This window comes from Dasypus novemcinctus, chromosome 5, assembly GCF_030445035.2.
Source record: "Dasypus novemcinctus isolate mDasNov1 chromosome 5, mDasNov1.1.hap2, whole genome shotgun sequence".
Lineage (NCBI taxonomy): Eukaryota > Metazoa > Chordata > Mammalia > Cingulata > Dasypodidae > Dasypus > Dasypus novemcinctus.
The window spans coordinates 77,663,563-77,690,784 of NC_080677.1; the positions used below are offsets into that span (position 1 = coordinate 77,663,563).

Sequence of the window (27,222 nt, forward strand, 5' to 3'; positions counted from 1 at the left end):
TTAAGCTGAGATGTGAAGGAAGAAAAGGACCCCGTGAAACTAATGGTGGTGGTGGTGGAGGGGGTGGGGGTTGTTCTGGATGGAGACTAGAGCATAGGTGAAGCCCTCTTTAGTTCTGCTTTCACTCTTGACAGTTTCCTCTGATGGGATACTTGTTTCCATCCTCCAAGCTTCACAGGCATTTACATCGGCAAGTGATCCCAGATACCATCTAGAGCATCCCTCTAATTTTACAGAAGGTAGTACAAATACAGTTGATCCTCATTATTCACAGAGTCCTAATTTGCGAATGTGCCTACTCACTAAACTTAGTTTGTAACCCCAAAGCAAAACTCACACATGGTCATTCCTGGATGTGCACAGAAGCAATGAAAAATTTGTCTCCTGATGCAGATGTTACCAGCTGAAGTGAAACAAGGCAGCATCCTGCCTTCTTGTTTCAGCTCTTATTTTGTGCCACCTTTTTTTTCATTTCTTGTGCTTTTTTCTCTTTTTCTTTTCCTTCCTTCCTTCCTCCCTTCCTCCCTCCTTCCCTCCTTCCCTCCTTCCCTCCCTCTCTCCCTTCCTTCCTTCCTTCCTTCCTTCCTTTTCTGATTTTGCTGTTTAAAATGGCCACCAAGCATTGTGCTAAAGTATGCTAAAGTACTGTCTAGTGGAATTAATCTCAAGGACCTGTTATGTGCCTTACAGAAAAGTACTTGTGTTATAATAAATAAGCATCATTTAGGTATGAGTTATAGTGCTGTTGGCTGGAAGTTCAAAGTCGGCAAATTAACAATATATATTAAATAAGTTGACCTTAAACAGAAACACCCATAAAATAAGATTATGTATGATCAGTTGATGAAAATGTTGCAACCAGAGGCTCACACACCCACTCAATTTCCACACAGCTGAGTCTTTTCTGTGATATGTTTTTTCATCTATTTATACTGGCATTTTGCAAGGTTAGTTCCAGCTAAAATTAATGCAGCTTCTACTGTAATTTAAAAATCATAAGGATTTTATATCAAAATCATGTATAAACTATTTAATTTAGCATAACTTGATTAGAGCTGAGGTGAGGAAAGTGATACAGTGAGAGCTATGGACAGAGCAATCCACTACCAAAAACAAAGCAATTTTCAGATGTTTTGCTTCATCTGTTTTTTCACCCATGCTGCAAACTAAAAGAGCCAAAACACACATAGTTCCTTGATAGAGCAATGTGGTTCTGGAATCTTCCTTATCTGAAGTTCATACAGCACATAACTACAAAATCTGGAACTACTCTCTGCCTTGGTGAATTAAAGTCAGCCTGACCCCCAAGGTTATCAAAACATGGATTTATAAAGTCATTAAGAAGAATCTTTTGTTAAACAATTCCAAGTAATTTAATCAAATAGGCCTGAACCATCTGGTTCTCCTGCACAATGATGCTTGTTTTAATAGCTATCCAGGTTTGTTTTTTTGTTTTTTTAAAAATTATTTCCAAGCAAAGAGTCACCAGCACTACAAAATCTGAAGATGATTTTTAACAGTTTACAAGTATACACATTATATATGTTTTTTTATAAACGAAAAATTCGTAGCTGTTTAAATGAAAGACAACCCCAAGATTCCATTTATGTTCTTAAACTAATCAAGTAACTTTACATGTTAAGACACTGTATTACTTAACTATATTATATGTACCTTTTAAATTTATCAACATAAGACTTTTCACTTGTATTGCTTGCCAAGTTACACAGAAAAAAAAATTACATTGTCACAGAAAATGGTTTATTGTCAACTCGCCCACTAGCTTGAAGGCTGGCTTGCAGTTTAACTGATAATATATGAGCCCTACCATCTGCTAACTAAGAAGTATTTCCTAATGGTTAAATGATACTAAGGAAAATGGTTGTAAAACAAAACCTTGTTTTTATGAGTTGATGTAACTGAACCAAAAAAGCCATACAGCATTGTTTTTTACATATTGCAATACAGCATATATGTGTTATCCAAGTAAGTTTAAGCTGTAACCCATTCTAAACTACTGTTTTCAATTATTCCTTCAAAATATTAGGCAGCTTAAATGTATAATCTCCGTTTATTTTAAAACACTTACAGAGGCTTAAAATAAAGTTTAGACCTAACTCACATTACATTTTTATATTTCATACCTTTTTCCTCAAGTACTGAGAATAGGTGACCAGGGAAGCTAAAGTGAATGCCATTTTAAAATTGCAATTTTAAAAATTAACTTTGCAAATTTATTACATTAATTAGCTTAACCAATTCATTAGTTCAAGGCATTAATTTTAGAGAAATTAATATTGGGATTTATACTTACATATAAATCTATCTTTTATTACTTACACATTTTTAACAGACATTCATCACATAATTGAATTGACTGAGAAAGATGTCTTATTTGAAGGTATCTTTAAAAATATTACTATACCTTAGCATCATATCAAGATTTAGTAATTTTAGAAAGAATAAAAGTAATTTTAGAAAGAATAAAAGTTACTCTTGCATTTTTAAGAGTAGTTCAATTAAACAGGTGTATAATAGCTTTAACTAGCTCTTTTTGTCTAGGAGGAAAGCATTTATACATATATATATATATTCCATTTATTTATAATCCTTCAAGAGGAGAAAGCAAAATGATACTGTGGCAAGAATTTTAGCCAAAGTGTCAGGAAAACCAGGGTCAGATCTGTTTTGTAGCTATCCGACTTTGGGGACATCACTTAATTTCTTAGACCTTCAGCTGTCCCTCCTGTAAAAGGTGAGACCTAAACACAAAAATCCCTAAGGTTTCTTCTAGCTTGATCATGCTATGGTTTTAGCTTTTGACAAATCTGAGCCCTAAAGGGTCCTATTTCATTCCACATGGGTGCCAGGGTGGGGTAAATGTGGAAGTAGGGGAGAGGGAAGAGAAAAGGACAGGAAGCCTGGTCATAACCCATGATATGATATCAGAAAGTAATGAAAATGCAAAAACTGGCCATGATTTTTAGTGTCCTAAGCAATTCTCACAGTAATTCCACATTTCCCCTATTCTAAAATGGGATTTGTCCAAAGTGAACCTAAAATTTTAATTAATGCACAATTAAAATCTTACCTGATACTTTAAGTTTGGGTTAGAAAGATGAGAGTGAGGAAGTTGTAAAAGTCAAGGGTCAGGAGGGCTGAAATTGCCTAAGCTTCTATTGCTAGGTAATGGCTGAGGTAGGATTTGAGGCCAGGACCCTGAATCCCTGAGCTTTTAATCACTGTATTATTAAAGTAAACAATTCCTTAGGTGAAAATGTGCAAATCCATAGCTCTTTGTAACTGTTGAATTTTCCATGTACAAGTCATTATTAGACCCTGGATCACATCATGATATGGTTTGCTACTTTGTGTTACTGTGGTTCTTTGTCACTTGGCATTTTTGGGTGCCTCTGAATTGTTTATCATAAGGAATTAGAAGAAGGAACAGCACAAACTGCAGTTCCTGTGCAGCAATGATATATGCTTTGGTTCTTGTCTGTTACGGTTGTTTGTTATTGTTTCGCTTTTTTACTGCGACCAACACAATATCTTTTCTGGCAAGGAGGAGTATCCTTTTAAGTACTGACTGATTCGGGTCCACATTCAATGAAGTAGACGCTGCTAATTAACTCACCCAACCCCCCATCCAAATTCCCCTCCTCCCGAGCATACTTGAGTTAGGAATGTGCTTGTGAAAAAGTTCTAGCCTAAAACACATCAATGGAGGTCTGACTGCAGGGTTTGGGGAAAACTTCAGCTTTCCTAATAAATGCATATAGGCAATCCTTTGCCTTCTATCATGGTGATATTCTGTCTCGTCATTGAAAGGAGAGTGCTGGTAGAATAGCCATACTGCAACCATAATGCAAAAAGCAAGAAGATACTAAGGATTATGGAGTGAAATCATAAAAAAAAATTTTTTTTAGCCCTCAATTTCCTTATTTCTTTAAGCCCCACCATTAGTCATATTTTCATATATTGGTAGGTGAAGGCAGTACTAGCTGATGCATTCACTAGGCAAAGAAGGTACTATATCAATGCTAAGGGTCAAAAATGAGGGTGGTTTAAGGGAATATTGGATTTTTCCTTTTGGAGTAATGAAAATGTTCTGAAAACAACTAGAGAACTGGATTAAAATATACAAAAACTGTTTTTAGATTATTGGCCAATGAGCAGCAAAATATTGTGATCTCTGAAAGAAAGGAAATAAATAAGATGAGTCCTATGATAGCCCAGGCTTTCTACTTGGAGATATTTGCTAGCTGCTGATACAGAAAAAGGTAGCCCAGTGGTCTCACTTAACTGAGGAGGTAGAGAATGAAGTTTGAAGAAGTTGAGGTGGCTAGGATTTACAGGGAAGACTACTGGAAAAAGAGAAAGCAACACAGAAAAGAGCTCCAGAAATCTGCATATGGAACCCTTGAGTCTTTGACTGTATTCTAAACCATATGTGAGACTCCATGAGGCCAGGCAAAAAATAATTGCCAGGTACGAAACATGTATCAGGGATCTATAAGCTGAATACAGTGAGAATGTGAATGGGATCAGGAAATTTACAGATTCAGACACACCAGAGTGGAGATACCTCATTGAATACGTGGGGCATTAACAGATATCCAAAATGGTCACAAGATAGGAGTAAGGATAAACTACCCGTAGAGTAAAAGTTACTCTAGACTTTCTCTAACAAACCTTAAATATAAGCTGAGGGAAAAAAAAAAATCAAGATTTTCTTAAAGCAAATTAATTTACTACAAGAACAAATGTCGACACTCCTTAAATGAAAAAACAATATCCAGATACTCAACAATATTGTTTGCATAAAAATAATTTTAAAATTATTTGATCTGTAAATAAGCAAGAAAACATAATTCATAACTAAGAGAAAAATGAAAAATAGGAACACAGAAAAATTACATAGGTGATAGAACTAGTAGGCAAGTTCTTTAAAATAGTTAATACAGCATGTTCAAGGATTTAAAGGAAAAACGAACTTAATAAAAGAGGGAAGAAGAAACTATAAAAATGAACAAAATAAAACATCTAGAGGTGAATACAATATCTGAAATGGAAAAATTCACTTTAAGGGCTTAACAGCATATTAGACACTGCAGAAAAATGATTGCTGAACTTCAAGCCATATGATAAACACTATCAAAAATGAAGCACATAAAATGGGACTAAAACTTAAAAAAAAAAAAATGAAGCACAGAAAGAATAAAGGCTAACAAAAAATGAACAGAGACTCAATGACCTGTGGGACAATATTAAGTTATATTATACATGTGTTATTAGAGTTTCAGAAGGAAGAAGGGAGAGAAAAAAGTATTTGTAGAAATAATGGCCAAAATTTTTCCAAATGTGCTGAAAAAATTAAAACCCACATATCCAAAAACCACAATGATGCCCAAGAAGGATAAATACAAAGAAAACCACAGACACATTATAATGAAATTGCTGAAAATTCAATGATAAAGACAAAAATCTTAAAAGCAACAAGAAAATAAAGATACATTTTAGAAATGAAGAAAAATTTTAAATCACTGACTTATTATTTAAAACAATGAAAGACATGGGACAATGGGATGACATCATTCTGCTAAGCCATTCCATTGTATCCAATTAATACAGCTGGATCAAGAAGATGGCATCCATGCTCTGAGTGGTGCAGGGAGGAGCTGTGGTTGCCAGGAGAAGTTATCAGAATCAGAGTAGGGAAAGGAGGGTATCCATGAAGGGGAACAGCCTGGTATAGGTGGTGTGGACACAAGAGGGGTAAGGGAGATGTCCCTAAAAAGAAGTGACCCAGAATGGGGTATCAGAGCCTAAGTGAGAAAAAGATGGACAATTGAAGGAGCACATTTCATTTGTGGGTTATTGGAGCCCACGGCATGTGAAGAGGATATCTGCATAGGAGAAGAACCTTGCACAGACAGCAGAAGAAGGGAATCCATGTGGTGGTCATCCCATTGCAGGGTGTCAGAGCCTGATATCCTTGAGGTGGAACAGCCAGTTTGGGGTGTCAGCAGGACAAGAATGAACCAAGAAAGGGCAGCCCTGTGTGAGATCCTGGACAGGGAAAGTGTCTGTGTGATGTGTGGTGGCATGGAGTTTCAGACACACAGCTTAGTGTGGGAAGAGCTCCCCAGAGAGAGGTGGCCTATGCATGGAGTATCAGAGCCTGCACAGGGTAAGGAGGGCATCCATGTAGGATGGAATTCAGGGAAGGGGGTTGAAGCCCAAGCAGGGTTAGGAGGGGATTTCACATAGAGGGAAACACAACTGGCATGGAATAACAGAGCCCAAGCTGTGTGAGGAGGGCATCTGCCTAAGAGAGTAGCCTAGTAAGGGATGTCAAAACCTGAGCAGGATGAGGAAGGTATCCACACAGGGAGGGGACAGTAGGAGCAATATGTGATTGCTTATTTGAGGACTCATCAAATAAGTAACTATATTAAGAATAATGAGGGAAGCGGTTGTGGCTCAACTAATAGAGCATCTGCCTACCATATGAGGGTCCAGGGTTCAATACCCAGGGCCTCCTGACCCATGTGGTGAGCTGGCCCACATACAGTGCTGCCGTGCACAAGGAGTGCCTAGCCACTAAGGGGTGTTCCCCGCATAGGGGTGCCCGCCCCACGTGCAAGGATTGTGCCCCACAAGCAGAGCCGCCCTGCACAAAAAAAGTGCAGCCCGCCCAGGAGTGGCGCTGCACACACAGAGAGCTGACACAGCAAGATGACGCAACAAAAAAAGCAACAATTTCCCAGTGCCACATGACAAAAATGCAAGCGGACACAGAAGAACACACAGCAAATCGACAGAGAGCAGACATTGGGGGGGGGGGGGGGAAGGGGAGAGAAATAAATAAAATAAATCTTTAAAAAAAAAAATAGAAGGGGAGATATCACCCATATTCATATTAATAATAAAAAAAAAAGAATAATGAGAACTATGATCCCCCACTGTTAGAGAAGGAAATTGGAAATATGGAAAGTGATGAAAATTTTAAAATTTTAGGGTGTTAAATTGGAACTGGAGTTATCACTTTGAAGTTGTGGTTTTCAGTACACAGAGGTAGGGAGGTATAGAAATGAAGCTGAAAGCAGCAGAATTCCATCCATCAGCCATGTGAGATCTAAGTCCCCTGTCAATTTAGAGGTGGAGTAGACATCACCATCCCAGGGTCCTCAGGATGGAGGAATAAAATATGGATTAGAGTGGACTTACTGGTATTCTACTATAGAACTATTGTGACTCTAGCAATGGAAGAAATTACATCATTGTTGTGGAGACAGTGGCCATGGGAGTTGCTGAAGGCAGGGAGAGGGAAAAAGAGATGTGATATGTGGGCATTTTCGGGACTTAGAGTTGTCCTCAATGGTATTGCAGGGACATATGCAGGACATTATATATCCTGCCATAGCTCACTGAACGTACTGGGAGAGAGTGTAAACTACAACATAAACTATAATCCAAGCTGTGTAGCAATGCTCCAAATTGTACTCATCAAATGCAATGAATGTACCACACTAATGAAAAAGTTGTCAATGTGGGAGGAATAGGGGGTGTGGGGAATGGGGTGTATGGGAACCTCTTATATTTCCTAATGTAACATTTTGTGCAATCTATGTATCTTTAAAAAATAATAATAAAAAAAGAAAAAGAATGAGTGTGTGTATGTGCACTACATATAGTCTATGGTCTATCCACTAAGAAGACAAGGGAGAAGTGGTACTCCAAAGGCAATGAATACAGGTAGTACACTTCTCCACGAAAAAGGATCCAGGGAATCTTGGAGAAATGATTTATTCTAGGGTATGGTAGGGAAAGCGTAAGATGACACCGGGACATCAATTAAGCTACACAGTAAAAAAAAATGCTCCAAATATGATGGTAACATGTCAAAGGACACAAAAGTCAATTTGCAGGGACTCCCACTGCCTAAATCTGAGACAATTTGAGCATCAAAATAAATAATGATAGTAATAAATTATAACCCATTGAATAAAATAGGAAGCCATGAATCCATACTTACAGAAATAAATAAGTAGAAGAAAACAATGAAAGTTTGGTGAGGAATGGGATATATACATAATTTTAAAGTGCCTCCACAAAATGCATATCAATTACAAAAGGGAAAAGGGGGTAATTTAATAGTAGAGAAGCTGGCAGACACCAGGCTTCACCAGTAATGGGTGAACCCAAGTCGTGTGTCACTGATAGGATGCAATAAGAAAAAAGAATCACTTCCATGGTATTCCTACCCAAAATACATGACCTTAACCTAATTACAAGGAAATATCAGACAATCCCTCAGTTCGGATTGAGGGACATTAGTTTATAAAACTGGCCTAATCTTTATGTCAAGGTCATGAAAGTCAAAGAAAGACTAAGGAACTGTTCTAGACTGAAGTTAAAAGACTAAGGAGACAGGACAACCGATTGTAATGTATGATTCTGGACTGGATCCTTTTGCTTTAAGGACATTATTGGAACAGCTGGAGAAACCTGAATTGGGTCAAAGGATTTGGATAGTTGACTACAAAAGAATGCCCTTGTTTATTGGGACATACCAATGTTCAGGGGTGATGAGACATCGTGGTAGCAATTTACTCTCAGTTTGTTCAGGAAAATAAAGTTCTTCGTATTGTACTTCAGACTTTTGTGTACATTTGAGATTGTTAAAAATAAAAACTGTATGCTGGATAAAAGATAACTTACTGTCTAAAGCAAGAATAGTAAACGATAGTGTGGGGTTTACAAATATGTGGAAATAAAATGCATGACAATAATGGCATAAAGCACAGGAGGGGAGAAATGAAAAGCTACTCATTAGGTCCTATATTATATGTAAAGTGGTATAAAATTATTTAGAGGTAATCTGTGATAACATAAAAATGCATATTGTAAACTCTGGAGCAACCACTGATAAAATAAACAAAAACACATTAGCTATCAAAGGCATAGGAGTTCAAACAAAGAGCTCTATAATAGAGGAAGGAGTGTGGAATGGCTTGAAAAAACAATTAAGAATGAGAAGTAACATATTAATATGACACAAAAATAAATATTAGGATGAGTGATGGTCTTGATTATATAAGGCTTTAAAATTTCTGTCATTAAAAGACTTTACAGGCAAAATGAAAATGAAACATCAAGTGCAGATTAAAAAACACTCCAAATGTATTCCAGACAAAGGGTTAATATCATCAATATGTAAAAAGACATTTAAAAACAATGAGAAAATTATCGGAATTCCGGTTTAAAAAACATACAAGACATGAGCAGGTAATTTAGAAAGGAGAAAATAGTTGGCAAAAATATCCTTAACTCCAGGCTCTATATATAGTGCAAGAAAAGTAAATGCTATAATTAAATCCAAGCATCCAATAATAACTTGAGCTTGATTCTCTATATTTAGAAGGGTAGATTCAATACATAGAATTTTACAATGTAAAGTTGTCATTAACCAGAATAATATGACATTAATGACTGCTCAACCATTTGTCATGTAGTCTCACAAAGTAAAAATCAGTTCTCTATCAAAAAAAGGACAGAATATAACCAGTAATTGGAATTATGGTTTCTTTTTCCAAAAAAAACTACAATGCACTATAAGATATAGATACATGATTTTTGTTTTATGAATTCCCTAGCTAAGGAACAATGATGATTTGCATAAATATTTTAACTAACCGAAAGGTTCAACCAACCCAGCCCTATTCACACTCCAGAGAAGAGGCATAGTGTTAAGGTTAAGAGATTAGGGATTCAAGATTAGAAGTTAGAAGAGTATTCAAAGTCTGTTGCACCTCAAATGGTGACATATGATTTTTAATTACCTATGGTTTTATTTCTTCATCTTTAGTTATTATATTTATCTTATAGATATTCAAATGAAAGACCTCCAAAAAATGAGATATTTTAAAGCTAGTTACAACAAATATATTTCTTAGAAATACAGCTTCTATCATTCATAAAACCACTCCTTAAACAAACATTGTGAAAATAACTAGTTAAGACAGTTGAATTCATACTCACCTGCAATATTGCTCTTTGGGGTAATTGTGAAATGTCACATTCAACAGTCTCATCTACTAGAGAGACAGATGAACCTCGCTGAGGAGATATGGGCTTTTCTTCATCAGATGCTTTTAATTTTAATTTACTTTTCCATATTCTCAATTGAATTTCATGTTTTAACATCTGCAATGAAAATAATTTACAAATTCCATGGAATTGTAAGGGTTAAATGGTATGGATGTATAAATAAAGCCCAGTGACACAATGATAGCACTTATTCTTATCATCATTACATAAATTATCATTTTCCTTATGCATGTTTAATATTCTCTGAACCACCAAAGCCATAAAATAGATCATTTTCTTTAGTTGTCATAGAACATTGTCAAAGGCAGCCACTTTGGAGCTCTGGCCCAGTCTCTGCTTATAGATAAAGAAACTAAGGCCCAAAGAGGCAAGATTCTGGAAATGAAAGGTGTGGTATTAAGGCACGGAAAGGAAATGGTTAGCATGGAGGTAGCACCAAGGGGAGTCAGAAAGAAAGAAGTCGGGCACTTCCTTGATTTATCATTACAAGAAGTACCCACTTTAACTTACAACACATTCCTGAAAACTGCATAATAAATAAAGAACCCTAAGGATAAATAAGCAATTTACCCATATACACACAGAGTTTTAGCAGTTGGATGATTTGATAGACAGATGATAGATAGATAGATAGATAGATAGATAGATAGATAGATAGATAGATAGATAGATAGATAGATAAGATACAGAGATACATACAGACTTACATATATATACAAATAAATAATAAAATTATTTTATATAATATATACCCTTACATTATATATATTAATATATATCAACTACTCAACTACTATGTTAAAAGATTATGTTCAGTGTATGGGAACAGTTAAGAAGACAATACTTACTACTAATAGGGCCTTTCATTTTAAAGGTGTGTAAAAGGTCTCTCTGACTGGTCTTGTACAGTTAACTATTTCAATGCTCAGGCATGGGGGACAAGGGTCAAATACTAGCTTAGTGCACAAAGAGATTGAAAACACTGAATGACCAGACTAAAACAGTGCTACCAGAAGTATTATTGTTTTCCTGGAAGGTTGAAAATGTACACTGCAAAAGATAAAGGCTATAGGGCAGCTTATAAGAACATCAATTCAAAACCAGTAGATTGTAAACTTCTAGAGAGCTAGAACTATGCTTTATACATCTCAGTATTGTTCACAGGCTCTAGCACTGCTTCTCTTAATAGCAAAGAGTAAATACCCAATAAAAGAAAAATAAATTTTCAAATATCATTTCAAGTGAATAAATGGATCGATTTTTGATAATTATCCAAATCTGTATTATCTTTCTAACTTTGGACATTTTGGAGTCAAAACTATACAAGTCTAAAGATTATTTAATCAATTTTCAAGAAAAATTGAAACGGATTCTAGAAAATCAGTTTTTCTTGATTGTGTAGGGCCTGTAGCAAAGGCAGGCCAATTGAAATAGGGAAGCAGTATAGCAGAGTGGTTAACAGCATACACTCAGGAGCAATGATGCCTGGGTAAAAAAGTTCACTGTGGAAACTTGGTAAAGTTCTTTTTTTTTTTTTTTTTAAGATTTATTTATTTCTCTCCCCTTCCCCCCCACCCCAGTTGTCTGTTCTCTGTGTCTATTTGCTTCATCGTCTTCTTTGTCTGCTTCTGTTGTTGTCAGCAGCACGGGAATCTGTGTCTCTTTTTGTTGCATCATCTTGCTGTGTCAGCTCTCTGTGTGTGCGGCACCATTCCTGGGCAGGCTGCACTTTCTTTCGCTCTGGGCGGCTCTCCTTACAGGGAGTACTCCTTGCATGTGGGGCTCCCCTATGCGGGGAACACCCCTGCGTGGCAGGGCATTCCTTGGGCGCATCAGCACTGCGCATGGGCCAGCTCCACACATGTCAAGGAGGCCCAGGGTTTGAACCGCGGACCTCCCATGTGGGAGGCAGACGCCCTAACCACTGGGCCAAGTCCACTTCCCTTGGGAAAGTTCTTAATGGCTCTGATGCTTGGTTTCCCAATGCATAAAATGGGGATAATAATACTAATCTACTTCTTAGCATTACTGTATTAAATTAGTAGGAATATGCAAACTAATGAGAAAATTCCAACAACCATCTTTGCACAAATGGAAAAGCCAACCATCAAATTTATATAGGAGGGTAAGGGGCCCCAAATAGCCAAGCCATCTTGAAAAGGAAGAATGAAGTTAGAGGACTCACCCTTCCCAATCTTAAAATTTATTACAAAGCCACAGTAATCAAACCAGAAAATCAGCTCAAAATGGATAAAAGACTGAAATACAAGAGCCAGAACTATCAAATTCCTAGAATGTAAAAGAAGCATCTTCAAGATCTTGTGTTAGGAAATGGAATCTTAGACTTTATAATCAATGCACAAGCAAAACAGAAAAAGTAGATAAATGGGACCTCATCAAATTTAACCTTTGTGCCCCAAAGGACTTTATCATGAAAATGAAAAAACAACATTCAGCCATCAGGGAAATGCAAATCAAAGCCACAATGAGATACCATTTCAAACCCATTAGAATGGCTGCTATTAAAAAAAAAAAAAAAAAAACAAGTGTTGGAGAGGATAAGATATAAGAACACTCATTCATTGCTAGTGGCAGTATAAAATGGTGCAACTGCTGTGGAACAGTTTGATGGTTCCTCAGAAAGTTAAGTATAGAATTGCCATATGACCCAGCAATCTCAATACTATATATACCTGAAAGAAATGAAAGCAGGGACTTGAACAGATACTTTCACAGTGATGTTTAAAGGGCCTTATTCACAACTGACAAAAGATAGAAGCAATCCAAGTGTCCATCAACCAATGAATGGATGAACAAAATGTGATATACATATGTGTGTGTGTGCATATATATATATAAAATGGAATATTATTATTATTAATATTATTAATCCATAAAAAGGATTGAAGTCCTAACATATGTAACAACATGGATGAACTTTGAAGACTCAGGTTGAGTGAAATAAGTCAGACACAAAAAGACAAATATTGTGCGATCTCACTAATATGAAATAATTAGAATAAGCAAAGCCACAGAGTTAGAATCTAGACTAGATTACCAAGGGTTGGGGTGGAATGGGAAATGAGAATTTAGTGCTTAAACTGCATAGGGTTCCTATTTGGAATGATTGAAAGGTTTTGGTAATGTTTGTTGGTGATGAATGTAATTAACAGCACTGAAATATATATATCAATGTACATAAAGGGGAAGATGTGAGGTTATACATATAGTGACAATAAAAAATTCCATGGAACTACTCTGCACAAACAGGTGAACCCTAAGTTAAATAATGGACATAGTTAATAGCACAATCATAAAAATGTGCTATCAGCAATTATAACCAATATTCTGCACCAATGCAAGGTGTTAATAATTGGATAGTATAAAGGAATCCTGTAATGTATGCATAATTGCTTACAAACCACGACTTCTCTAATTAAGGGGGAAAAAAGAAATAATAAAGGAATTAATCAGTGGAATGACATATTAAAAGTACTATGTCAACCAATAATTTCTTATCCAGCAAACTCTCCCTTAGAAGTTAAGGAGAAATAAACACATTCCTAGATTTTAAAATGCTGAGACACTTTGTTTCCAGCAGATACACACATGGAAAATACTAAAGGAAGTCCTTCAGCCCAAAAGGAAATGATACCAGATAGTAACTTGAATCCACAGGTGACAATGAAACAGTCTAGAAAAAAAAAATTACATGGTTACATGTAAAAGACTTTATAAACATAAATTTTGTCATTTTTTTCTGACCTTCTTTAAAAGACATATGATCATATAAAGCAGTAAATACAACACTATTGTTGGGTTTAAAACATAAAGATATAATGTATGTGACAATAATAGCACAAAGAAAGAGTAAGGAATAGAGTACAATGGAATAAAGTTTCCATATTTCATTGGAAATAAATTAGTATTAATCCAAAATATCATAATACATTAAAATGCATATTGTAATCCCTAGAGAAACATCTTTTTAAAAACTAAAAAAAAAAAAAAACCTTGAAAAATCAACAAAGGAACTAAAGTGGCACAATAAAACTATTTAACATAAAAGAAGGAGGAAAAAAGAGACAAGGGGCATACTGAAAACAAACAGCAAAATGGTAAATGTAAATTCAATCATATGAATACCTTAAATGTGAATGGTCTCTGCACTCCAGTCAAAACTGGATAAAAGGGAAGCAGCTGTGGCTCAGTCAGCTGGGCTCCCGTCTACCATATGGGAGGCCCTGGGTTCGCATCCAGGGGCCTCCTTGTGAAGGCAGGCTCACACGCACGCTGCAGAGCACCACTGGCCTGGGCGCCTCAGTGTCCCTGGCCTATAAGCACTGTGGAGGGCCACCAGCCGGAAGCGTCGCAAAGAGCTGACTCAGCAAGGTGACGCAAGGAAAAAGGGAGACAAGCCAAAAAATGCAGACAAACACGCAGCAAATGGACACAGAGAGCAGACAGCAAGCAAAAAGCCGCAAGGGATGGCGGGATTAAAAAAAAACAAAAACAACTGGATAAAAATGCAGAATACAACTATATGCTACTAACAGGAGGAACAGCTTATATTCAAAGACACCAATATGTTGAAAGTAGAATGATGAAAAAAGTTATACTATGCAAACAGTAACCATAAGAGGAAAGGAAGAGCTATATAAATATCAGACAAAACAGATTTTAAGACAAGAACTGCTACTAGAAACCTGGAAACAAATAGGAACATTTCGTAATGTTAAGTGTCAGTACATCAGAAGAAGTGAATAATTACAAATATAAGTGCACCGAATAACAGATCCTCAAAATACAGGACACAAAACCTGACAAAATTGAAAGGTAAATAGACAATTCAACAGTAACAACATTCCAATAGCCCAACTTCAATAATTGATTGAACATCTAAATAGACAATCAGCAAGGATATAAAAAAATTTGAATAACAATATTAACCAACTCAATCTGGCATATATAATGTTCCATTTAATGACTGCAGAATAGGCATTCTTTTCAGTGCACAAGGAACATTCTCTGGAAAAGGGCTAGTCCATGAAACAAGCCTCCATACTTTTTTTTTTTAAGATTTATTTTTTATTTCTCTCCCCTCCCCCCTCTGCCCAGTTGTCTGCTCTCTTGTGTCCATTCACTGTGTGTTCTGTGTCTGCTTGCATTCTCGGTGGCACCGGGAATCTGTGTCTCTTTTTGTTGCATCATCTTGCTGCGTCAGCTCTCCATGTGTGCGGTGCCACTCCTGGGCGGGCTGTGCTGTTTTCGTGCAGGGTGGCTTTCCTTGCGGGGCGCACTCCTTGCGTGTGGGGCTCCCCTGTGCGGGGGACACCCCTGCATTGCATGGCACTCCTTGTGCGTGGCAGCACTGCGTGTGGACCAGCTTACTACACGGGCCAGGAGGTCCTGGATTCAAACCCTGGATGTCCTATATGGTAGGCAGATGCTCTATCAGTTGAGCCATATCCGCTTCCTCCTCCATACTTTAGACTGAAGTCATGCAAAGTATGTTCTTCAATTACAAAATAATTAAAGCAGACATCAAGAACAGAAAGAAATCTGAGAAATTCGGGAATATTTAGAAAATTTAAAGCACACTTCCACATAACCATTAGGTCAAAGTAGAAACTACAAACTAAATCTTAAAATGTTTTGGGCTGAATGAAAATGAAAATACAGCTTATCAAATTTTATGGAATGAAACTAAAAGAAGTACTTAGAAGGAAATATATAGCTTTAAATCCCTATAGAAGAAAAGATTGAAATAAATAATCTAAACTTCCACTTTAAGAAAGTAAGAAAATAAGAGCAAACTAAGCCCAAAGCAAATCAAATGATAGAAATAATAAAGATTAAATCAGAAATGAATGAAAAAGAAAACAAAATTAATAGAACCAAAAATTGACAAACTTTTAGCTAAAATTACTAAGAAGAGAAAAGACATAAATCAACAAAATCAGGAATGAAAGAGGAGACATACCACCAAGTCTATAGAAATTAAGAGGATTATAGGCTAGGAATTTGAACTAATTAGAATAAATGATATCTTTATAGGAAATTGTGTTTTCCTACAAAAACACAAACTATCAAAACTGATTAAGAAGAAATAGAAAATCTGAATACACCTGTAAAAAGTAAAAAAACTGAATTAGTACTTTAACATATACCCATGGTGGGGGAAGGGGCAGGACCAGGCTTAGATGGTTTCACTGGTGAATTTTATGAAAGATTCAAAGAAGAAATAATAGTAATCCTTCAAATACTCTTTCAGAAAATAGAGGAGGGAGCACTACCCAATTAATTCTATGAAACAAGTTGTAACCTGACATGAGAGCCAGAAAAAGTTATCACAGTTTAAAAAAGAAAAAATGAAAAACTACAATTATCCTAATGAATGTAAAAGAAAAATTCCTAATAACATATTAGCAAATTGAATCTAGTTACACATAAAAAGGATTATACATCACAACTAAGTGTGATTTATAATGCAAGATTGGTTTAATACTAAAAAAATCAATATAATATACCATATTAATAAAGGACAAAAATCACATGAAAATATCAGTAGACACAGCAAAAGTATCTGATAAAATTCAAACATCCATACCTAATTAAAAATGATAAATAACTCTCAGAAAACTAGGAATACAAGAGAATCTCCTCAACCTGACAAAGCACTTCTACACAACATCTAAATCGAATACCATACTGAATAAGGAAGAAGAAAACAACGCCTTCTCTCACCATGCTGTTCAACATTGTACTGTAGATTCTCACCTGTGCAATTAGGCATAAAAAGGTGATTAAAGAATACAGATTGGAAGAAAGAAGTAAAAAAGCTGTTATTAACAGATGACATGATTCTATATGTAGAAAATCCCATAAATCCACAAAAATCTACTATTACTAATAGTGTAATAGTGTAGCAAGCTTATAGGACTCAAGATCAATATGCAAAAATCAATTGTATTTCCATATACTAGCAATGAACAATCCAAAATTAATTTATGAAAACAACTCCATTCATAATAGCATCCAAGCAAATTTAGGAATAAAAGTAACAAAAAAATGTATAACATTTGTATAATGAAAACTACCAAAGCATTGTTGAGAGAAATTAAAGGTCTAAATTAATGGAAATACAACCCTTCCATGTTTATGGATTGCAACACTTAATATTGTCAAAATGGCAATTAACCCAAATTGATCTATAAATTCAATACCATTTCTAACAAAATCTCAGTGGTCTTTTATTAAAAAACTGTTGGGTTGGTCCTAAAATTTATATGGAAAAGCAAAAGATATAAAGTTGTCAATAATTTTTTGAAAAGGAAGACCAAAATTGGAGGAATTACTCTACACAATGTTAAAATACACTATAAAGCCCACAATAATAAGACATTGTGGTATTGGCTCAATGATAGGCATATATTAATAGATCAAGGGAACAGAACTGAAAATCCAAAACTACCATACTGAATGATTTTCCCTTAAGATGAGGAAGAAGAAAACAATGCCTCTCTCACCATTCTGTTCAATATGGTACTATAGATTCTTGCCTGTGCAATTGGGCAGAAAAAGATCACTAAGGAATAGAGATCAGAAAGAAGAAATGGCTTTTATGATTACTGGTTTCTACAAAGGTGCCAGAACAATCCAATGGGAGAAAGGGCTGGATATTAACAATTGGATATTTACCTTAAAGAAAATTAACTTAGGTTATTACTTCATACCATATGTAACATAGATCATGGAATATAAGAGTTAAAAATGTTAAAGTTTGTCAAAGAAAACATAAAAGAAAGCCTTTCTGACCTACTAGAAACAAAAGCAAAATCCGTAAATGAAAAAGTTGAATAATTTGGACATTATCAACATTTAAAAGTATTACACTTCAAATGACACCATTAAGGAAAGGAAAATCATGCCACAGATTGGGTGAAAATATACGATACTCATATAAGTCCTTTGTCTTCTTATTGAGTTGTAAGATTATAATTTAACTCAAAAATGGGCAAAATATTTGAATAGACATTATATATAAATGACTAATAGCTTATAAAAAGATGCTCAATATCATCCCTCATAGGAAAATGCAATTTAAACCCACAATAATATGCCACTAGAATGGCTAAAATAAAAAAAAACAAACAGAAAATATCAAGTGTTAGCAAAGAGATGGGGAAACTGGAATCCTCATACACAACTTGGGAGGATATAAAATATACAGTACCTTTGGAAAACAGTTTAAAAAGTTAAACATTCTACTCTTCGCAATCTATCTAACATGAAAACCTATGTTCACACAAATACATATACATGAATGTTTATATCAGCATTATTCACAATAGCCTAAAACTACAAATAATCGTAATGTCCGTAAACTGGTGAATGGATAAACATGTGGTATATCCATATAATGGAATACTATTTAGCCACAACTTCTCTAATAAAGAAAAAAAAATGATAGAACTGCTCATATATGCCAGACACAAAAGGCTACATAATATATGATTCCTTTATATGAAATATCCAGGAAAACAAATTTATAGAGACATAAAGCAGATTGAAGGTTGCCTAGAGATGGAAATGGAAGTGAGGCCTAAATACAAATTGGCACAAAGGGATTTGGGGGATGATGGAAATGTTCTACAACTTGATGCTGGTGATGATTATATAACCCTATAAAATCACTAAAATTCATTGAATTGTGTTCTTACAATGGATGAATCTTATAGTATGTAGTTACACAATAAAGGTGTTGAAGTCTGTGTAGAATTTATAATAGGTATTTTTGACAGAAAGGCAAGAATGTATGAGGGACAGTGAGCAGACAAGTTCAGTAATAGCAAACAATTCATGAAGAAAAAAAAAAAAAAAGGAGGGGTAATTAGAGACCAGGAAGGAAGGCTTTCAGAAAGATTTTGGTCTTTCTTTTTTTTTTTTTTTTTTTAAAGATTTTATTTTTATTTATTTAATTCCCCTCCCCTCCCCTGGTTGTCTGTTTTCTGTGTCTTTTTGCTGCGTCTTGTTTCTTTGTCCGCTTCTGTTGTCGTCAACGGCACAGGAAGTGTGGGCGGCGCCATTCCTAGACATGCTGCACTTTCTTTGCACTGGCCGGCTTTCCTTATGGGTGCACTCTTTGCGCGAGGGGCTCCCCTTCGCGGGGGACACCCCTGTGTAGCACGGCACTCCCTGCGCTCATCAGCACTGCGCATGGGCCAGCTCCACACGGGTCAAGGAGGCCCGAGGCTTGAACCGCGGACCTCCCATGTGGTAGACGGACGCCCTAACCACTGGGCCAAAGTCCGTTTCCCTGGTCTTTCTTTTATGGACAACAAGGTTTAACAGGTATGTGAAAGTGGAATTTTAAGGGAGATTAATGTGGCAGTGGAGTTGGATAGGTTGGGCTGTGGAGAGAAGCCTGGAAGCAGCAAGATTATTTAGAAGAAAATGTGTATGCCCAAAGTCCTTTGTCCCTAGAAGAGTCTATTAAAATATCTGAGAAAAAAATAAGGGATAAGTAATTCTAAAAAATGAAATCCAACTACACAAAATTTTGAAAATTACAAAAATCCCAGAGAGGAATTATTCTGACTTTACTCAAACAACTGGAGTCAAATGTAGTGTTACCTGAATAATGGACAAAGAAACGATAAGAATCTAGCAGCTAGAGATGACAATGTGAATATAGGCAGTTGTACAGGCCTTCACCTGAGAAATAAAGGATCCGATGGAAATAAGTGAAATTCTTATACTACCATGGAATGGGAAGTCTGGCAGGAGTTAGTAGAAAAATGATCTAGCGTTTTTAGTTAATCACTAGCACAGCAGGGAAAATTAGAGGTTACTTAGTATACCCCTGTCTTCTAAGACAGGCACAGAAAGAGCAGTCTTCACTTGCTCATTAGGGGAGAGCAGTGTGTGAGGATGTCTGGGAGAAAGTTGGCTGAAATCAAATGTTTAGAGAGACTAAAGAGTAGAAGACTCTGTGGAATGACTGGAGGTATTCAGCTAATACAGAAAGAAAAACTTTAGGGAGAATGACAGATGTTTAAAGTAATATGTGTTGAATGAGATGTAAACCTCTCCACGTTCACATAAAACCTGAGATAAAATTTTGCATAAGTCAACATTTTGGAGCATTGTGAGGGGGCCTACTGGGGAGAATGGAGTAAAGTTTACAACGTGATGAAGTTTAATCTGGCATCAGTGTGAGAGCAGAGGTCATTTGTATAACACTAGTTTAATATGAAGCAAGAAATTAAAAGGATTTAAGATATAATAATATAAGAATTGCAACCAAATCCCAAGTAATAGTTGGCCTTTGGCTTTCATCTGATCAGATCTCAAGTAGACATGCTGGTCCAAATGTCATATTTGAAGAGATGTATAGTGCATTGAATAGACAGTCAATACCTATTTGCTGAATGAATGAAAGGAAGGAAGAAAAAGAGTTAAATGGCAAACTATCTTCCATCCATTAGAGTGTTTCCAGAGATTTTTGACCCTAGGAACCATGACCTGTGAAATATTTTTGAAGCTATTTAGCCTGAAGAAAACTGTTTAGAGGGAAAAGCAATTGCTGTCATTAAATATTTAAAACACTGTTGTGGAAAAGAAATAATAGTTTTTTCTAGACTACACCTAGAATCAAGAGGGAATCAACTTAAACAATAGATAATTGAAACAAACTCAAGGAGACTCCACACACTGGATTTCCTAGATACAGATTTTAAAATAAAAGATAGAGAATCTTTGCAGAGAACTGAAACTTATAAAAATGCCAAGGTAGAGTTTAAAAAGCATAAAATAGAAACTCTACAATGAAAAATTGAGTAACTAAAAGTAATAATGAATACATTTATCAGCAGATTAGACAGAGTTAAAGAAAAAAATAACTGGAAGACCAGGCAGAAGAAAGTATCCAGAATGATGCAGAGAGAGACAAAACAATGGAATAAACAGCAGAGAGGGTAAGAGATATAGAAGATACAATGAAAAGGTCTTATATTGTATGGAGTGTTAGAAGAATAGACGAGAGAATGGGGACGAAACAATATTTAAAGATATAATGGCTATAAATTTTCTTAAACTGATGAAGGACATCAATCCAGATATTCAAAAAAGCCCATAAACCCCAGTTAGATTCAATTTTTAAAAATCCATATCTATGCACATAATACTAAAAATACAAGGAGAAAGAGAAAATCCAGATAATTTTATGAGTTTATCAAAATCAAAAGTAAATAATATTTAGGATTTTAGTATTTTCCACACATAGTATTATTATCTGGGCAAGAAGATTAAGAGTTTATGAATATAACAACAAAATCAATTTTTTAAAAAATTAAGTTTCCAAAATACCATACCAGATCATCTTCTCTCTTTTTACTCAGATATCTTGCTCTATCTCGCCATTTTGTTAGGATAATTTTTAGCTTTTGATTCCTGTATATCTTTCGTATCTGCAAGAGATTTTCTGAAGAAAATTTATTAGATTACTATATAGAGTTAAAGCTGTTTCCAAAAAAAAAAACAAGACATCAGGGAGAGGGGAAAAAGAGATGTAATATAGGGACATTTTCGGTACTTGGAATTGTCCTTAATGACATTGCAAAGATAGCTACAGGACATTATATATCTGGCCATAACCTACAGAGTCAAATGGGAGAGAGTGTAAACTAAAATGTAAACTATAATCCATGCTGTGTGGCAATGCTCCAAAATGTGTTCATCAATTGCAATGAACATACCACACTAATGAAAGAAGTTGTTAATGTGGGGAAAGTGGGAGGTGTGGGGAGTGGGACATGTGGGAATCTCTTATATTTTTTTATATAACATTTGATAATGTAAGTATCTTTTAAAAATAAATGAAAAATATATTTTTTAAAAAAGCAAGGCATTTTAATATTCCATCATGTTCATAACATGAACCACTGTTGCACCTGATAGTTTTTGTCTGGTTTTAATTATACCTTAAATTAATTAATTTTGACAACATTAGACTGAGAATTTATTAATCTGCGAATATCACCTTTGCTTTTAGAAACTAAGATGTAATAGAAGCATGTTTATATATATCTATATATATATAAAATTTCCTTTTTAGTAAATTGGTTCTTAATAAAACCAGAATTTCCAAACTCTTTCATAAGAAATACAATCATGAGACAGTATTCAGATCCAATGCCTTTAAGTTTAATTAAATGTCCTATGACCGAAAAGATTGCCTAATACATGCTAACCAGGGGTCCAAAGCTTGTATTTAGGGCCAGGCCAGGAAGGAGGATGACTAAACCAGGACGGGGCCACTATTCTACCTGCTCACAAGGGCTAATGGCTTCTTAGCTGCAGCCAATCATTTCCTCTTAGGAATAGAGGTCTAGTAATTTTTTATTTTTATTTTTTATTTCTCTCCCCTTCCCCCTCCCCCCCAGTTGTCTGCTGTCTGTGTCCATTCACTGTGTTTTCTTCTGTGTCTGCTTGTATTCTTGTCAGCAGCACCCAGAATCTGTGTCTCTTTTTGTTGTGTCATCTCCCTGCATCAGCTCTCCATGTGTGCAGTGCCATTCTTGGGCAGGCTGCACTTTTTTCATGCTGGGCCGTTCTCCTTACAGTGTGCACTCCTTGTGCGTGGGGCTCCCCTATGCAGGGGACACCCCTGCATGGCAGGGCATCAGCACTGAGCATGGGCCAGCTCCACATGGGTCAAGGAGGCCCTGGGTTTGAACCTTGGACCTCCCATGCGGTAGGCAGACACCCTAACCGTTGGGCCAAATCTGCATCCCTAGTAATTTTTTATCTTAGTTTTGTTTTGTTTTGTTTTTCAAAAGAAGTAGGAAAACTTATTTCATGTAAATAGCTCTGATAATTAAGTATTGGGACAAAATTTAATGTTTATTTTTACATATTTTATAAATGAAGCAAAACACATGGGCCACCAATCTTCAACACTATGTCTAGAATTGTTAACGTCTCTGTCTCCCTCCCCTGCCTCCCCCAACATCTGCCTTTCTGAGTCACTACCCTGCTGAATTTTAACATTTTGTCCTACAAGTGAACCTTGTCTGAAAGCCTAGAGTTTGAGCACAACTAACTAATAATTAATAATTCTCAAATTGAGCTATTCTTACCTAACTGGAAATGAACAAGCATTTATCATTGCATATCTGCTCAGTTCACATAAATAATCTACTGAACAACTGTTTCTTCATTACCCTTAAGGTTTTTTTGGTTCAGCCAGGTGACCTGAACAGATCTAGTTATAATTTCAACTTCTCAAACAGAGCAACAAACAAAACAAGATCCATCTACCTTATTTCTTCGGCAATCTTTTAAAGCACAATTATCTTAGAAATTTCAACACTTTGAATCAATGAGCAAAATAGTGACTTGAATATTTAGTTAAAATAATAAATTATTTTCTCATTTTCAGGTAAGTGTCTTTTGGTTGAATTGCTTTCCACCAAAATAACCTTCAGTCAATTTCAGTGTTTATATTGATTTTAACTTTTATCCTTTGAGTTTTTACAAGTAGAAAGTAAAAAAATTGGGGGGAGAATCACTATACTGTATTATTATAGCCTCATAATTGCATATAACTTAATATACCAGAAGATTATAGGATAGCTTATAATAATATTTCTTAAACATTTAAGGCTTTATTACAGAATTACCCAAATGTACAATACAATGTTTAAATATTGATTATGTTTTATTAATGTTTGTTCATTTTAGTGATACCACTTAAAGAATCTAAGTTAGACTTATTATTTGGCACTTCTAACAATTAATTCTCAAGCAAAAAAAAAATTTTTTTTCATGGTCAGGATTATGTAGAACATACACTAATGTGGAGATATAGGAAGAGGGACAGCATCAATGAAGTGCCACAATATGAATGCAATTTTGATTTTTACTAAGAATAAGTAATTTTGAACTTACTTAATTTGGGTTACAGACAGGAATATACATTTTGTTGCATAAATATATTTTTAAAATATGCCCCTGTTTTATAAAGTGGTGAATTAGAGAAAGAAGAGAAAAAAAGAGCAAGATAGAAAAGGGTAAAAATGTGGAGAAGAAGCAAGTGTTAAGTATTAGGGGGAAAGGAGAGCAGAGAGAGAGAGAAGAGGGAGGGAAGGAGGGAAGTATATTGGCATTTTCATATGGTTCAATCTATTAGCAAGAAAATTATTGGGAGATAGAGGAAACAAAAGGCAAGAGAGACAAGTGGTAGATTAGAGAGAAAAAAGAGAAATAAAGGTCAGAAGCAGGAGAGGCCTTAGAGACGGGAAGAAAAGTGAAAACAGAAACACGAAGAAGGAGTAAGAGGCTGCCACAAGAAACTGAAGAGGTATTAAAAAGAAGAAATATAATAATAACCTAGTAGTACAGAGAAGAAAAAAAAACTGGCACATTATAATGTACAAACTAAACTGCCTTGCTACAGAACTTGCAATTAATCCAGGAGATAAATCTGGGATAAGATAGTTATCGCCTAATATTGCAACACTTTGAAGTTCTAGTCAGCCAATTAACCAGTTCCTAACTTTTCATTACACTTATGTTAAAATCTTTGAAGAGGGAAGTGGGTAGCTCAGTGATTGAGCATATGCTTCCCATATATAAAGTCCTGGGTTAAATTCCCAGTACCTTCTTAGAAAAAACAAAAAAACAAAAAAACTTTGCAGAATCTATGAGCTAGAACAAATGTATGTCACTACTACGAGGTGGTAAGACTATGATGACGTATCAGAAAAATACAATTAATGTAACTTGTGGACTATAGTTAACAACAATATTGTAATACTCTTGCATCAATGTCAAAGAAGGTACTTTTTTTTATCTTTTAATTTTTTTTATTCATTTTGTAAAAATATTACAGTCAAAAAATATGAGGTCCCATTCAACCCCACCACCCCCACCCCACCACTCCCCCCCCCCCAGCAACACTCTCTCCCATCATCATGACATATCCATTGCATTTGGTAAGTATATCTCTGGGCATCGCTGCACCTCATGGTCAATGGTCCACATCATAGCCCATATTCTACCATGTTCCAATCAGTGGGCCCTGGGAGGATCTACAATGTCCAATAATTGTCCCTGAAGCACCACCCAGGACAACTCCAAGTCTTGAAAACGCCTCCACATCTCATCTCTTCCTCCCATTTCCCGCACCCAGCAGCCACCATGGCCACTTTTCCCACACCAATGCCACATTTTCTCTGTGGACATTGGATTGGTTGTGTCCATTGCACATCTATGTCAAGAGGACGCTTAGATTCCACATGGATACTGGATGCAATCCTCCTGCTTTCAGTTGTAGGCACTCTAAGCTCCATGGTGTGGTGGTTGACATTCTTCAACTCCATGTTAGCTGAGTGGGGTAAGTCCAATAAATCAGAGTGTAGGAGTTGAAGTCTGTTGAGGCTCAGGGCCTGGCTATCATATTGTCAGTCCAGAGATTCAAATCCCCTAGATATATCTTAAACCCCAGCACCAACTACAATTCCAGTAAAGTAGCATGAAAGCCTTGTGAAAAGAGATCCCATCTGTGTCCAGCTCCATCACGCAGAAACACCAGCTCCAAAGAAGGGCCAACTGATGTGGCAGTGAACCCCATCTGCCATGACCTTAGAACCTGTGGGTCTCTTTAGCTCTCAAAAGAACCAATACCTGGGGTTGTATCTACTTTATCTGTCTCTGAGACTCTGCTCCAGTGTGCATAAGGGCAATCCTTCTGACAACCTCCAGACTCTTTTTTAGAGACTCATAGCCATATAAACTCATTTGTCCTTTCCATTTCCCCCTTAATTTAGGTCAAACAGCATTTTTAACTCCTGTTATTATATGTAGACAGGGATATTCTGCTGGTCCACGTTGAACCTTTAATTCAAGGTCATTTTCTAGTTGTATCATCAGTTGGTACTTGGTAGTGATCCCTCGGTGCCAGGGAGGCTCATCCCCGGGTGTCATGTCCCACGCTGCAGGGAAGGCATTGCATTTACATGCTGAGTTTGGCTTTGAGACTGGCCACATTTGAGTAACATGAAGGCTGTCAGGAGGAAACTCCTAGGCACAGTGCTGCTCTAGGCCTTGTTCTTATTTCAGGCGTATAGGCTCACAAGCATAGTCATTAGTATCAGGGGCTCACTGTTGGACCCTCATTCCTTCCTCGTCCTTACCGTTGCACCTGGGGGACTGCCGCTGCTCCACTAGGGACCACGACAGAGCACCCCTGGCCAGGAACCCAGTACCCCCCCAGCTGTTGTTTTTAATTGTTTCCACTATGAGTATATCCAAATATTACCATGCACCGTGGACATATGCCCTGTATAACTCCCTGTCAACCATATATCACCTGTCAATAACATCCTATACCAGTATTCCTCCACTGCCATTGTTGAACCACTCTGTGATCCAAAACTTCCTGAAAAGTGAAGCCCAATATAATGTCAGGATCCCTTACTAGTAAAATGGAATATAGCGATGGGCTTAAAGGTTAGATATAGAATACATATTGATTTGGAAACATTCTACATCCTATCTTTTTCTTTTCCTTTTTCCTAATTATTGAGCTTCTCTTCACTAGATCACAGTAATTCGTATATACAATATACAGTACTCCCACACATCCACCGTAAAACCTTTTCCCTTCCACAGTGATATTCTTATAACTTATTCATATCATATTTACTTAAACTGATGTACAGACTCTGAGACAATAGCTTTCAAACAAGGTGACATCTGTGCTTACATTGTGGTCCATACTTTAGGATATACAGTTTTCTAAATTTTTAGTTATCCTATGTTTTACATTATGGTTGACATTATTAGTCTGTCGTCCCCTATATGTTTATGGTGTAATATTACATGTTTTATATCCATCCTTGTGTACTCTCGTGAAATTCCTCTCTTACCCCCACATTTACCTTGGTTCCATCCATTCAACATCCATTTTCCCCTCCCCTTGGGTCCTACAGCGACAGCCAATCTCCATTTCCTGAGGAGCCACGTCCAGAGATACTTGCAACAGTGTTCAGGGCCTGACTTGCTCAACTGCCCTAATGCCCTGGGAGCCACCCTTTCTCT

General features: G+C 36.2%; 1 protein-coding gene across 2 annotated transcripts in view; it reads right to left on the reverse strand.

The window, feature by feature from the left end:
* The window catches only part of FBXL13 (F-box and leucine rich repeat protein 13), a 330,038-nt gene that overhangs the window by 228,507 nt on the left and 74,309 nt on the right, over positions 1–27,222 (reverse strand). For both annotated transcript variants that reach the window (XM_071215017.1, XM_058297971.2), the window contains exons 6-7: positions 21,492–21,601; positions 10,048–10,212 (exon numbers count right to left, since the gene is read on the reverse strand). In XM_071215017.1, the coding sequence (XP_071071118.1) occupies positions 10,048–10,212; positions 21,492–21,601 (275 nt within the window). The remainder of the gene's footprint in view (positions 1–10,047; positions 10,213–21,491; positions 21,602–27,222) is intronic.